This window comes from Lampetra fluviatilis, chromosome 16, assembly GCF_964198595.1.
Source record: "Lampetra fluviatilis chromosome 16, kcLamFluv1.1, whole genome shotgun sequence".
Classification (NCBI taxonomy): Eukaryota; Metazoa; Chordata; class Hyperoartia; order Petromyzontiformes; family Petromyzontidae; genus Lampetra; species Lampetra fluviatilis.
Window position 1 is genome coordinate 11,634,794 of NC_136290.1, and position 15,002 is coordinate 11,649,795.

Genomic DNA, 15,002 nt, shown 5'->3' on the forward strand with positions numbered 1-15,002 from the left:
GAATAATTTATACATTTTTTTTAAACATCACTTTGAACACTCGTATCTCACCTTGTTGTAGCTGGCCTCGACTTCCTTCAGCTTTCTGTCGGCCTCCTGTTGGGCTTCAACGAGCTTGCCTTCGGTTCGTTGTACCTTGCCTTCACTAGCAGCGAGCTCCTCCCCCAGCCGCCGGCACTCTGCTGTTACAGAATCCAACTTCTGCTGCAACTCACCAAGTCGGTCGTCTCTCAAGAGCTGTTCTTTCTCACCGATCAGGCCGGCGACCTCCGTCTCAAGGTCCTCCACCTTTGCCGACAGCTGCTCGCCATCACCCCGAAGCGATGCGATCGTTTCCTCCCTCTCGCCCATGACCTTGTGCAGCCGGGACACTTCCCTCTCCACATCAGCCTTTTCGTTCTCAAGTGCGCGGATCTTGTCCAGCTGCTTCTTAAGCAGCTGCTTGCGCTGGGAGTCCTTCAGGGTCAGTACCTGGTCCAGGTCTTCGCGGTAGCGGGCAAGCTGCGCGCTTAGACGCGCATTCTCCGCATTGAGATCGTCGGCCTGCGCCAGAAGGTCCCTGATCTCTTGCTGCAGGCTGTTGGCCTCGGAGGCCGCCTCCTGGATTAGCTGGTCCTTCTCGCTCATCTTGGTCAGGTGGAGCGCCTCCAGGGACTTGTACTCGGAGACCACGTTGTCGCGGTCGGCCTGCAGCGAAGCCATCGATTTTGTAAATGCTTCAAGCTTTTTCTGAAAGCTGTCCTTGTCTTCGTAGGCCTTTTTCACTTTAGCCTCCATGCTCGTCAGACGGTCTGCCATCTTTTGCAGCTCTCTCTCGGCCTTCAGATTTTGTTCATTAGCGGCTTCCAATTTCTCCGCTTGATGCCGCAATTCCTGCTCGTGACCCTGCCGGGCGTCGGACAGAATTTCAGACACCTCGCTCTCCTTCGTCACCAAGAGCCTTGAGATCGCCTCCTCTTTGCTCGCGATGACTCCTTCCAGCTGCTCCGTGAGTTGCCTTTGGTTCTGCACGTCCGTCTGTAATTCATCGCAGGCGAGCATCAGCCTCTGCAGCTCCTTTTCCTTCCGATGAACATCCTCTTGCAGCAGTTCCTGTGATGCCCTCAGTTCGTCCATGGTTTTCTCCGCATTTTCACTTATTTCGGCAAGATTGTCGTTCCTGTCCTTAAGCTGCTTCAGTTCATCTTCGGCCTGTGCGAACAGCTTGGTCACTTCATTGAGCCTTTCGGTCAGGGCGTTATTGGACGAGGTCCAATCGTCCTTCTCCTGTTCGTGCTCTGCCATGACCTTCTGGTAGCTAGATTCGACCTCGCTGTTCATTTGCTCGAGCCTTGATGATCTTATGCCAAGCTCCTCCACCTGGATGCGGAGATTCTTTGCCTCATCTTGGAGCGTCTGACACAGGTCTTCCTTGAGCAGCACCTCCTTCTCCTTCTGCTCGATGGACTCCTGGAAGCGGTTCTCCCACTTCTTGGTCTCTTCGAGCACGCGGTCTCGGTCGTCCTGCAGCGACGTCATGCTGCGTGTGAATGCCGCGAGGCGCGCCAGGCTCTCGTTCACGCTGCTCTGCAGCTGCCTGTTCTCCAGGTCCTTGATGTTCACCGTCGCCTGCAGGTCAAGCGTGTCTGCCTCAAACCGGAGCTTCTCCCGTCTTACCATTTCCATCTGCTCGTGCAAGTTCTGGAGATCCTTTCGCTGCTTCTCCCTTTCGGCTGCGAGCTTGCGTTCGACTTCTTCTTCTCTCCGTTTGAGCTGGGTTTTGAGCTGTTCCTCCTGCTTTTGCATCTCTTCCTTGACTCTGTCGTTCTCCGCCAGGACCCGGGCGACCTCGCTCTGCGTGTCGTCAATATTAATTTTGCACTCCGAGAGCTCGGCTTCAAGCCTAGCCTTCTCTTCTGCCGCGCCGCTCAGTCTGAATCTCGCCGCACTGAGCTCATTCTGAACGTCGTTGCGTACAACTTCCAGAGCTTTCACCGTTTTCTCTAGGCCAGTGATCCTCTGCTGGTACTTGATGCAGTCTCGCTGGAACTGGCTCAGTTCCTGCTGCTTCTCCCGGAGCAGCTCTTGCAGCTCCTTGGCCCGTCCCCGTGTACCCTCACTCCCGCGCTCCACCGTACGCAACCGCTCTTCAAATTCCCGCGCGACTCGCGTCTGCGTCTGCTGCCGCTCGCGAACCACCTGCTCCTTTTCCTCCTCTGCCTCACGCAACATCGCCTGGAAGCCCTGCGCCTCGTTCTCCAGCTCCGTTATTCTTTCGTTGTACGAATCAATGTCCTCTTGGTAGTTTGCGATCGTCCCATTGAGCTCTGCCATCTGGTTCATTAAGCTTTCCTCCAGGTCTCCTTTCTCCTGTTCAAGCTCCTCATTTTTACGTACCATTTCAGCCAAATCAGCTTCGCGTTTCTCGAATTCACTTTGCAGTCTCTGCAGTGTCTCTGACACTTCGTGGATCCTCCGATTGCTGTTAACAAGTTCCATTTCCAATGCCTCTTTCTCATTTTTTATTTTACCAAACGCCTCCTGCACCCCTTCTAGTTCTTCTTCCAAGATCTTTTTATCATCCTCAAGGATTTGCACCTTCTCGGCAAGAATGACTGGCTCTTTCTCCCCTTCCTTGCTGTAGTCATCCTGTAGCAAGTCGGCGAAGGACACATGCCTGCTCTCTTCTACTCTGGGTCCTGAGACTTCCTCCACCTTCTGAATCAGTGCAGCCTTCTCAGTCAGCACAGCCTGAAGCTGACCATCCTTTTGTGCCAGCTCTGTGCTTAGGTCCTGCACACACAAATTAAGTCCTTCAATTTCTGCTTGCAGAGTCTCGACATCCACGCGTCTCTCTAACGACACATGCTCCCTTCCCCGTTCTCCACTGAGCTCGTCCATTTTCTGCTTGAGCTCACACAACTCCCGTTTCAATGACTCCGTCTCTTGTTCCTTTTCACCGACTTCAAGTCGCAATTTTTCTTGAGCTTCTGACAGGGCACGATTTTCATCATCAAACCGACCGTGCAGCCCATCTTTCTCCGTGACCTTGGCTTCGATACTGAATTTATAGGCATTCTTGTCTCTATCGGTAAGAATGCCTTGGAGCTCCAAAGCCAGCCTCTCCACCTCTTCCTCCAGCTCATGAATCTTCTGCTGCTTCGTCTTGGCAAACTTGCGCATCTTCTCCTTCAGCTTCTCACCCTCCCCCTGGGCCTCCTCAACCTGCTTCAGCAGGCCCTGCTTTTCGGTCTCAGATGCGCTCAGCCGGGACAGGACCTCCTGCTTCTCCTGCCGGACGCTCTCCACAAGGTGCTTCATCCGCTCCATCTGCCCGCTCACATTCTCGTATGACTGCAGCAGGGTCTCGTATTCCTCGCGCAGCTCTTGGTGTTTTGCCTGCCATTCAGAATCCTCGGTCACCTGAGTTTGTTTCACGTCCTCCAACACTTTCCCCAGTTCTTCTTTCTCCCTCACCACACCGTCCTTCTCTCGTGTTACAGCGTCCATCATCATTTTTAGGCTTTCACAGGAGGACTCCAGGTTCTGGTTTTCCTCAAGGATGCGATCCACTTCCGCTATCAACTTTTGCTTATCTCCCTGGAGAACGCCAACCTTTGTAACGAGACCCTCATTGGCTTTCGTAAGTTCGGCGAGCTTGCGCTCCAAATTTAGCATGTTGCCCTTTTCCTCTTTAGCTTTGTCATCTTGCGCCGACACGAGTTTCACAGACAGAGTCTCAAGCTCCTGTTTCATGTCAACCAATCTTCCCTCGAGGGACAAAACCTTGTTGAGCAAGTCGGATTTTTCCTCGGAAAGTGTCGCGTTGCTTGTTTTCAGGACGCTGTTTTCCCGTATGACTTCTTTTCTCGAGATAAGGGCAGCCTGGAGTTTCCGATTGAGCATATCTTTGCCCTTGGCGTCCCCATCGGGGTTTTCCTCTGATACCGTTTTTTGCTGCACCTCCTGGGCCTCCACTCGTAGCCTCGACACGACCTCCTCGTGCTGCTGCTGCTCTTTCCTGAGCTGGATCTCCAGGGCATCCAGAGCCGAGTCTCTTTCCAGCAGCGTAGCCATGAGCGTGTCAACATGTTGGCTCTGCTCCACAATCTGTTGGGAAAGGTGCTCGATTTCTGTGACTTTTTCAGCCATCGTGACCCTCAGAATTTCCATTTCAGATTTCAAAAGTGAAAGCTCCTGCAAGTCATATTCTACGGATGTTCCGTCAGTTCTTGGTTTTCCATCTTCGACTTCTGACGGCATTGGTGCACTTGTCATGAGCTTCTGCTCACTTTCTACATTAATGCTTTCCACCTGATGATCTTGAATAGGCCTTTCTGCCTGGGGAGGCTCCCCCATATCATGAGGTCCATCACTCCTCTCTGGCTCTTCCACAGTCTTCTCTTTACTGACCTGCTCGAGTGCTAGCTTGAGGCTTTCGTTCTCGGCTGCAGCACATTGCCACTGCTCGCGAAGTCCTTCTGCCTCTTGTTGGCGCCTTGACTCCAGATCTCGCAGGGCTTCTTCCAAAGCCATTTTCACCTCTTCCTTCAATCTAAGCTCTTCCTGAGCTTCATGCAATTCGGCCAAAAGTTTGGCCTTTTCACTATTAAATTGGTCAAGGTCATTCTCTAACCTTTCCAAATGGCTCCTCAATTCGGCAACCAGATTTTCTTTACTCTGCAGGCTGCTCTGAAATTCCTCGACGACAGCCTGCTTCTCATCCAGCTGCCTTTGGAAGAATGTTATCTGAGCTTGACGTTCATCCTCTAACCTGCGAAAAGCGTCCTCCGTGTCAGAATCTTTGTTTCTCAACTTATTCTCCAGTCTCTGCATGTCATTCTGATTGTCCGCCACCAGAGCTTGCAGTTCGAGCACTTCGGCTTGGTGATTCTCGTTGGAGCGTTCCACGGAGGCTTGCAACTCCGCAAACCGAGCATCGTGTCCCTGCAGCTCGCAGCGCAGCCTCCAGATAGTCTCCTGCTTCTCTTCTAGCTGGGTCTCAAACTCTAAAATCTTCACGTTCTGCTCGTCCAGCTCCTGGGCCTGAGCGATGGCCCTCTGCGACAGCTCGACGTGTTCCTCCTTCTGCTGCCTCAGCTGCTCGCGGTGGTGCTTGTCTTTCTCTTGACCTTTGCGAATGGTCTCCTTGCGCGACAGCAGAGCCTCGTCAAGCTTTCGCTGCAGTTGCTTCTTCTCCTGTTGTGCCCCCAGCAGGACTGCCAGAAGCTCAGAGAGTGACGTGGCATTAGCGAGCGTGACGGCACCGGGCAGCTCCTCAACTTCCTCCATCTGCACATCGATCACTGCAGCCTTCATGCTGCTGTTGCTCAAAGCACGGATCTCATCCAGCTCCAGCTGCAGTTGGCATTTTTCTTGCTTAAAGGATATTTCACCGGACTCGGGGACAGACATCAATTCTGAAAATTCCGATTCCTTCTCCACTAAGGCTTGGGTTACGTCCGAAACATTTGTTTCCAAGACCACGTCCGCCTTGGGTATGCCCTCATCATCAGGCTGCTGCACTCTTACTTGCAGTTCTTCAATCAACAAGTCCTTGGCTGCGAGTGTTTCTTTGAGCGAGTTTACATTGGACTCCTTGTTTTCGAGTTGCAATCTGAGGTCCTCAAGCTGGTGCTCCCTCTCACCGAGAAGCTGCTGCGCTTCGGCAAGCTGGGCTGCCAGCTTGGATGTTTCCTCTTGAAGCTGTATGTTTTGCCCCTCTTTGTGACCCTCCTCCTTTGCACGGGAACCTGCTTTTTCTAGCTCTGCAACCTTCTTCATCAGGTCTTTCCTAATCACAAGTGCAGCTTGGAGCTTCTTTTTCATTTGCTCTTTGTCTTTGGACAGTGACTCAATTTTAGACAGCAGGCCCTGTTTATCGGCCATCAAGCTTTCCACTTGGTCGTGCAAATGCTCTTTGTCTTCTTCTGCGTGTCCAGTCGGTCTGGGTTCCACCTCACTGCCTGGTGGCTGTATGGATTTTGCCATGGCATTTGGATTCAACAGGAGGTCTTCTTTCTCCTTTAGTAACAGACTAATCTGACCTTGCAGTTCTTGGCAAAGAATCTCTTTCTCCTGCGCAAGTATCTCCAGTCTTGTGCTTAATTCCTTGTTTTCCTTGGCAAGACTCTGCACCTGAGATGTTAGCTCACTCCCGTCCTGTTGCAGAGCAGATTTCGCACTTTGTGGTATTTCCACTGCATCTTCTTGCTGCTCTTGCTTTTGCGTGGCTGGCAGTTGGCTGCTCACGTGAGATCCATCTTCCTCTACAATAGGAAGGATATCAGTAATATGTCCAGCATCTACATCTACTTTGGGAATTCTTTCACCAGCGTTGAGTTGTTCAGTGAGATGCTTTATTATCTGCTCTTTTTTTAACAATTCTGCATTAAAATTATCCCTCTCTTGAGCAGTAAAATTTATTTCATTTGTCTTCTGTTGGAGCTCCTGCGGCTCTGTCGAGAAATGTTCTCTGCCTGGTGAAGGCGGGGCAGCCTGGCTGGCTTCCAGCTTCTCCTGCTGCACCCCACTCAGGGCCTCATCCAGCTGTTTGACGCGATTAGTCAAAACGAACTTCTCCTCTTCCAGCGCCACAAGCTTGTCCGATAGACTCTGCGTAATTTCATTCAACTCTCCCGACTTGTCAGAAAGCGACTTTTCAAGCAGCCCCCTCTCGACCACCTTATCATCCAGATTACTTTGCAAATGGCTCAGCTGCTCGCCTTGCTCCCTCAGTGCCAGCGTGAGCTCCTCTGCCTTGCCCTGCTTCTCAGTCACCAGCAGCTCCTGGCTGCGGATCATTTCTTCGCTCCTCTTGAACTGCTCCTGAGCCTCAGCGAGCCTCTGCTGGAGGCCCTCCATCTCCCGCTGGATCTCTTGCACTTTGCCGTCCTTTGCGCGCAGCTCGTTTTCCAAGCTGCTCAGACGCTCCGTGAGCAGATCGCCGGTCTGAGCTGCTAGCACCAACCTCTGCAGCTCGTCCTCCTTCTGCTGCAGGGCTTGCTGGTAGTGGGCTTCGCGAGACTGTCTGTCTTGGACCTCTTGCTCGACCCACTTCCTCAGGCCCTCCAGCTCTGAACACCGTCCGTCGTAAAGCTGCTGCAAGCTCTGCAGGGCCAGCTGGTGTTTTTGCACATCTTCACTGCCACTCTTGAGAGCTTCCATCTCCTGGCTTTGAGCAATGATTTGTGTCTGCAAGCCTTGGAGGACCTCATCCTTCAACTTCACGTTTTCCGTGAGTTCTTCACAGCGCTGCCCGATGTGCTTCAACTGTGATTTCATAGCGTCCAGGTGCTCGCCCTGACTGTCGTACCTCATTTGCAGATCAGACAAATCCTTGTCCTTTTGCTGAAGATAGGACGTTTGCTCTTTGATGTGCTCTCCCCTTTCTTGCAGTTCCATTTGCAGAAGGTCAACCTCTTTACCCAACGCCTCGACGTTGTCTTGCAAAGACTGTACATCAGCGCACTCTGCTTCCTTGGCTCTTACTGCCTCCTTCAAAGCCTCCATTCCATCAGCCTGCGACGCAAACTTGTCCTGCAGCGACAGAAATGCCTGTTCCTTTTCCTGGAGCGAATGTTGAAATGTTTGCATCTCGCCTGCTTCGCGAGACCTCAGGTCATTGAGCTCACCCTCTGTACGGGTCAGGGACTCGAGGTACTCAGCCATCTGGGCCTTCAACAGCTGATTCTCTTCTGCAGAGAGCGTCGCCTGTGCCATCAACTGACCCCGAGCAACTCCCAGCTCACCGCTCGTTTCCTCCAGCTTCTTCTCCAGGTCGGCCACCAGCCGCACTTTCTCCGCTACCTCCTTTTGTCCCTCCTCAACAAGGTGACGGTACTCATTGACCTGCAGGGAAAGGTCGTTGTAAGCTTTTGCACCATCGGTGTTCTGACCCAAAAGGCCGTTGTACTTGTCCTTCCAATCATTCACTTCGGCCTCATACAGAGACTCCTTCTCTTTGAGGAGGACATCGAGGTTTTCATTTTCTGCAATCCTCTCCTTCAACTGCACCTGTACTGCGTCGACCTGCTGCAGGTGCAGCGATGCATCCTCTTGCAGTTTCAGCACGGCATTGGACAGCTGCTCTTTGAGGGCGGCAATCTGCATCTCCTGCTCTTCCAGGCGGTTCCTGTGCACGGCACTCTGCCTCTCCATTTCCACACGCAGGCTCTCGAGCGCATCGTCCTTCTGGCCCACCTCGGACGCCATGCTGTTTGACAATGCAGCGACTTGTTTCTCTTTGGTTTCAACGATCTCCTTGAGGTACCTGTTTTCACGTTCCTGCTCAGACAGCTTGCCCCTCTCTTCAGAAACGCTTGTTTGCAGAGAACGGATCTCTTGCTCCGCTTTTGTGGTGGCTTCCGTCAACAAACTGCTCTGCGTTTGTGCTTCCGAGAGACTCTCTCCGAGAAGAAGAATGTCTCTCTCTTTATCCGATAAAGACTGCTGCAGGGTGCTATATTCGCTGTCCTTCAGTTTAATTGTTTCAGTTAATTCAATAAGTTGTGCCTCTTTCTCTGTTATGTTCTCACTAAGCAATTTAATCTCTTCGTCTTTCTTCACAAGCGCCTCCTTTAGAGAAGATAGGTCACGCTCTCTTTCTGCAAGAGTTTGGTTGAGCAATTCGATTTCTTTCTCCCGGATGTCAGCAGTCTCTTGTAGGTGGTTATTGATCTCAGCCTTCTTTGCACACTCAGAGCTCAGTGATTCGATGGTGTGATCCAGCAACTGCTTTAGTGATACCAAACTCTGCTCCTTCTCAACCAAATGCTCTCTCACAGTTGACAGCTGCTTCTGTGTCTCTCCACAACTTTCATGGAGCAAAAAAACTGCCTGCTCTTTGCCTGCAAGGGTTTCTCTGAGAGAACAGATTTCCTGCTCCTTCGAAGCAACACTTTCCTTTAGCAGGCTGTTTTCCCTGCACTTCTCCTCCTTGCTTCCTTCCACAGAGGCCTTCTCAGCCTCGGCCTCGGCAACCCTTCCTCGTAAATCCCGCAAGTCCTGATCCCTGGCAGCGATGAGCCGCTCTGTTTCGGTCACGCTCTCACGGAGGGCTGTGATCTGCTTTTCCTTTTCTTCGACGGATTCCCTCAGAGAAATTATCTGACGCTCCTTTTCTGCTGTCGATTCCTGTAGCTGGCCAACCGTGGCGGTTCTGTGTGATAATTCTGCAGTCAGAGCCTCTACCCTGTGTGTGCTCTCCTGCACGGCTTCCTTTAGTAACCGCCCCTCTTGCTCTCTCTCAGCCAAGTGTTCCTTTGCCGATTCAATTTCTTTGTCGCTTCCCTTTAGTGCTTCACCGAGAGAGAGAATTTCTTCGTCTTTTTGCGAATCGCTGTCCCTCAGTAGTGCAACCTCCTTTTCTCTTTCGGATAAAGTCTCTCTCAACAGGTTGTTTTCCTTTTCCTTGCTTGCCTTGCTCTCCTTCAGTGAATGAGCCTCCCTCTTGGCTTTCCCAAAACTCTTTTTCACCGATTGGAGCTCCTTTTCTTGCTTCGCTAAACTTTCCTTCAGCGATGTTATCTCGGTCTCTCTTTCCGCGACGCTGGCACTAAGCAAGTCGCTCTGCCTCGCCCTTTCCTCGAGCGCTGTCGTAAGAGCCTCTAGCCCACGCTCTTTTTCCGAGATGCACTCCTGCAGAGAGTAAATCTGCTGCTCCTGCTCGGCAAAATGGGTCCGCACGGTCTCGTTGCTCTGCTCGAGAGTCTGGGTGATGGTGCTCAATTGGTGCTCTTTCTCCACAAAGTTTTTCTTCAGCTGTTCTAGCTCCTGTGTCCTCTCGAGAAAATTTTGTTCCAGGGATGTGAGCTGATGTTCTTTGCTTCTCAAGCTCTCTTCAAGAGAGCCAATAAAACTGGATTTGGCAGCTAAAGTATCTTGCAGTTCAGCGTTTTCTTTATCTTTCTTTGACTTGCTCTTTCTGAGCTCAGCGATCTTTTCATCAGCTTCTGCAAACCTATCCTTTAGTGACTGTGCTTCTCTCTCCACAGCAGCGCACTTGTCCGTCAGCAAACTGATTTCTCGATCTCTTTTCGAGGCGATTTCTTCAAGGGAGACACGCTTTTGCTCTTCGTCCGCAAGCGACCGTGTCAGCTGTTTGACGCTGTCGTCTTTGTCGGTGACGTCTTCCTTCAATGCCCGAATATCCTGATCTCTCTCGTCACCTTGCTCCGTCAGCGAGGCGATGAGGCTCTGCTTCTCCTCGAGGGTCTGCCTAATTAGCTTCAGTTCCTTGTTTTTTTCTGCAAAGTGCCCTCTCAACTCGTCGGTCTCCTGCAGCTGCAGCTGTAAGCTCTCGTTTGACGAAAGCAGCTCTTGCTCCCTCTGCCTCAGCGTCTCCTGCACGGAGTTTAGCTCCGCTTCTTTTGCAGCAAAATTCTGCTTGATCAGGGCGTTCTCCTGCTCCTTTTGAGCTTTGCCGTCTCTGAGTGAAGACGTTTCTCTCTCAGCCTCGCTAAACCTCTCCTGCAGCTGACGCAGCTCCTGGTCTGTGTGAAGCGCTGCCTCGTTTAACAGGTTAATCTCCTTCACCTTTTCCGAGAGAGATGCTTCTACCCTTTCTTTCTCTTCCCGAAGACAGTTTATTTGCCGGTCTTTGTCAGTGATGTCATGCCTCAGAGTGCTTAACTCCCCGTCCTTATTTGCTAATTCTGCTGTCAGCGACTCAGCCCTCTGCAATGTCGCCTCTATGGATCCTCTCAGCACTCGCTCCACTTGCTCCTTCTCGGTGAAGTGTCCTCTGAGAGCTTCAAGCTCTTGTTCCCTTTCCCTCAAAGTCTCTGAAATCAAGAGTGCCTCCTGCTCCTTGGAGGCGAGACTTTTCTTCAGCAGGCCGTTTTCCCTGCACTTCTCCTCCTTGCTTCCTTCCACTGAGGCCTTCTCAGCCTCTCCCTCTGCAAACCTTCCTTCGAAATCCCGCAAGTCCTGATCCCTGGCAGCGACGAGCCGCTCGATTTTGGTCACGTTCTCACGGAGAGCTACGATCTGCTTTTCCTTCTCTTCGACGGATTCACTCAGATCATTTATTCGATGCTCCTTTTCTGCCGTCGACTCCTGCAGCTGGCCAACCTCGCTGGTTCTGTTTGATAATTCTGCAGTCAGTTCCTCTGTCCTTTGTGTGCTGTCCTGCACGGCTTCTTTTAGTAAGCTCGCCTCTTGCTCTCTCTCGGCCAAGTGTTCCTTTACCGATTCAAGTTCTTTTTCCCTGCCCTTCACAGCTTCGTGAAGTTGAGAAATTTCTTGAGCCTTTTGTGAATTACTGTCCGCTAATGAAACTGTTTCCTGTTGTTTTTCAAACAACGCCTCCGTGAGTTTGGTGTTTTCTATGTCTTTAACCCTATTGCTTTCTTGGAGAGCAGCGATTTGTTGTTCAGCCTCTAGAACTTGCGACTTTAACAAGCCTGTTTCACGCTCAAAACTTTCTCTAGCGGTACCTATAAATGCTTCTTTATCTGCGAGGCTTTGTTGCAGGCAATCCACTTGTTTGAGAATATCAGTTAGCCTTTCATTAACAGATGCACTCTCCTGCTCTCTGTCAGAGAAAGCCTTATGTAGAGAATTCAATTCTTCCTCCTTTTCTGCCGCAACACTTTTCAGAAACACTAAATCCTCCTTTGAATGCTTAAGGCTGTCGGTAATGGAGTTTAACTCTGCTGTTTTCTCTTCCAAGTTCTTTATCAGCAGCTTGTTTTCTCTTTCTTTATCCGCAACAGCTTCCCTGAGTAGGTGAAACTCTTCTTGCGTGCCTGTGATATTCCCCTTCAAGCCTTTGATCAACTCGTCCTTCTGCGCTACGGTCTCAGCGAGCGAGCGATTTTTGTCCTCGGTCTGTCCGACGACCTCTCTCAGGGTCCTCAGCTCTTGCTCCCCCGCGCTGCAATCGCTGCGGAGCTGCTGGGCCTCCTCCTCCTTCTGCGCTAGGGCGGCCCGCAGACCCCCGAGGTTGGCGTTGAGCCCGGCAACGCTCTCGCGAGCCGACAGTGCAATCCGCTCGTGCTCCACGAGGCTGTCCCTCGTCGCGGCCGCCTCCCTGTCGAGAGTGACCAGGGCCTCCTTGAGGGCGTCGACCTCGCGTTCCCGCAACGCGAAATCCCCGCGCAGGCCCTCGATCTCGCGCTCGCGCTCGGCGAGGCTGTCCCGCGTGCGGACCCCTTCCAGCTGCTGCTCAGAGAGGCTCTCCTGCAGCGTGTCAAGCTGCCGCTCGCGCTCCTGCAGGCCGGCAATGAGCCGCCCGCGCTCCTCCGCGTGACTGCACTGCAGTCGCTCCACGTCCTCCGCGGCCTGGTCCAGCTCCTGCCGCAGTGACGCGGCGGTGGCCTCGTGCTGCCGTGCCTACAAGAAAAGACAAAGGTGTCCTCTGTTAAGGTCGACACAGACTGCTGGGGCAAGTGCTGTGGGCAAGCACCGGTGAAGGTCGGTGCGGCGCCGCACGGGTTGATCGGCGCCACACCAGGTACTCATTCGTGGTTGAGCGAACCTAGAGAAGGCTCAGATATAGTTAAATTAATAGCCACTGATGTCAGCCATAGCTAAATCTAACTCAGGTAAGCTGGGTTTGTAGCACACTGCACTACCCATGACGCCACACATGACAAACATCCACGCACTTGCCATGTCCTATATTTAATAGCACTTGTAACAGTCACACTTTCAATGTAAAAAAAGTGGGATGGAGCAAGACACACCAAGAGGAATGAGAGTGGCAGCCATAGATGAGACACATTGGAGAAAATGTTGACAGAATGTTAGGTAAAGGAGATAAGCCATCTGAGAGGATGTCCACTGCAGAGATGAAGCGATTTAATAATCTTGTGGGCAGGTTCGAGGCCGATGATTTCATCACAGGATGACGACAGATGACAATCACTTGTAAAGGCCTTCATCCAGCAGTGGATTGATCAAGGCTCATAATATCTTGAAAATCTATATCTAATACTATTTTTACATTGCTCAATAACAACATGAAGCTAGTAAAACCAGTTGAATGAGTGAGCCTTTATATTCTCTCAAAGTAAATACTGTCGTGTAAAGTAAATGTCACCAAATCCACCGTGCTTTCAAAACAACCCGATTACACTGTCATGGTAAAACCAAGGCCATAATGGTTTACCCACTGAGGTTACACATTTTTTCAAATGGTATGAATGGAAATAAAACTTAAGGTAATGGTTCAAGATTTCTCTAAGGTGTCCGACCAAAGCTGCACCATTTCTCGTGGCAATAATATTAATTCTTTGCCCACTAAAGCCACAATGAGTGTCTTTTTCAGGAGGGTCCTGCATTGGGATGTGTTTAGTCACAGCACCTATTACATTTAATGATGTTAACTACAGGAAGAAAGTGGAGAACCCCGAGGACACCCATGAAAAACAGGGGGGGGGGGGGGGGGGAAATACAAAATCCACAAAGGCGCCCGAGCCAGGAATTGAACCCAGGTGATTGCTTGTCACGAGGCACGAGTGTTGCCACTGCACCACCCTGATGCGCTAATGCGTTGTCATGATGATGAAAAAGAAATATGCTTTACCCTTTACGGCAATAACACAGGTGTTAAAAAAGGGTCCCATAGATATTATCTCATTAATTCATGCGTAGCCTAATATCCTCTATACATTATTGATAATTATTCATGACAGACTGTGTTCGGTCCTAAGAAAATTTAAATAAATGTTCCTTGAGCAGCAATGCAATCAAATATGACGTCACGTTTGTGGATGGGTGACTCAGGAGGCTAATGCTATGTCAGAGCACTGAGCAATTGACACTAAGGTTTCAGAAATATTCACGTCACCTGCTGCACAAAAACTCGTGTTTTAGCCAGCTTGTTACATAAAAGAGGTTAATGGGTTTATCTCTGACACCAGTAGATAAAACACATGCCATACTTGAAAAACTAGAATATAAAATTTTGGTATCTTACTTAAATCGAGTCTTTCCAGTTATGAAATTTTTTTAATCCTGATTTGATTTTGAACACTCATTACAGGGAATATAAAGGTTGTGCTCCAGGTACTAATATTTAAAAAAGCACTTCAGAAGTAGCTCTGCGAGATCATCCAAGGATCATTATAACACAAGGCGGGGTTACAGTGCTAGCTGCGAGCAAAGCAAATGGAAATTTCTCCATCCCTCAACATGACCACAACAATACAATAGAAACCCATTTTTTGGAAACGAACGCATCCGAGAAGACATCCACACAAAAGAAGATTGAGCTCCTGTGCAGGTGCTGGGTGTATCGTTACATTGTGGGATATTGGGAGATGGTGGCAGCTTCGGGGAGAACTGCAGTGGATTGACCATGGCCGATGATTGCGATACTGAAAACACAATACCTTGTCCTTGGTGGCTTCTAGTGTCTTGTTGAGGATGTCGACCGCGTTCTGCAATTCACTAAACTCCACATCGCGGGCTTCATGTTTCACTGTCAATTCATCAAGCTTCAGAAAACAAGAGACAACCCCACAGTCAGTCAGGTGGTCCATGTAAAAAAGAAAAAAACTCTGAACGTCCATATCCGTGATGGATTAAAATAAAATATCTGCTGTAACATTTCACACTTATGCACTGACACGTAATTATCAGTGTTATCATAAGGGATTTAAAAGTCGAACAATTTATTTATAAAAATCTATTCTTACACTCACAATGCACGCATGTGAGAAGTGAAATTTTTAACACGATTTACACAAACCATATGCAAATGACATGCCAATGTTGCTATTGAACAATTTAAGCTAACAAACCTGCACAAACGAGATTTAAAAAAAAATACTACAAATAAAATGGTAAAAACAAAACGGAATCCATTTGTTGAACTGAATTATCACCCTTGAATCGTGATAATTCACCACATCATTGGGAGGGAAGGGAGGGGAATAATTACGTGCCCAGCTATCATTAACCAGGGCCAGACTTTTATTTTAATGCGGAAGACATGCACAAAAAGGTCGACAGGAACGCCTACGCAGTGTGTAATATTAGGCAATGCCAGAGCTCACAATGTTTGCGCGGCACTC

General features: G+C 50.2%; 1 protein-coding gene across 3 annotated transcripts in view; it reads right to left on the minus strand.

The window, feature by feature from the left end:
• GOLGB1 (golgin B1) overlaps window positions 1–15,002 on the minus strand; it is a 52,605-nt gene that overhangs the window by 12,418 nt on the left and 25,185 nt on the right. For all 3 annotated transcript variants that reach the window (XM_078863732.1, XM_078863733.1, XM_078863731.1), the window contains exons 16-17: window positions 14,319–14,423; window positions 52–12,315 (exon numbers count right to left, since the gene is read on the minus strand). In XM_078863732.1, coding sequence (XP_078719858.1) covers window positions 52–12,315; window positions 14,319–14,423 — 12,369 coding nt within the window. The remainder of the gene's footprint in view (window positions 1–51; window positions 12,316–14,318; window positions 14,424–15,002) is intronic.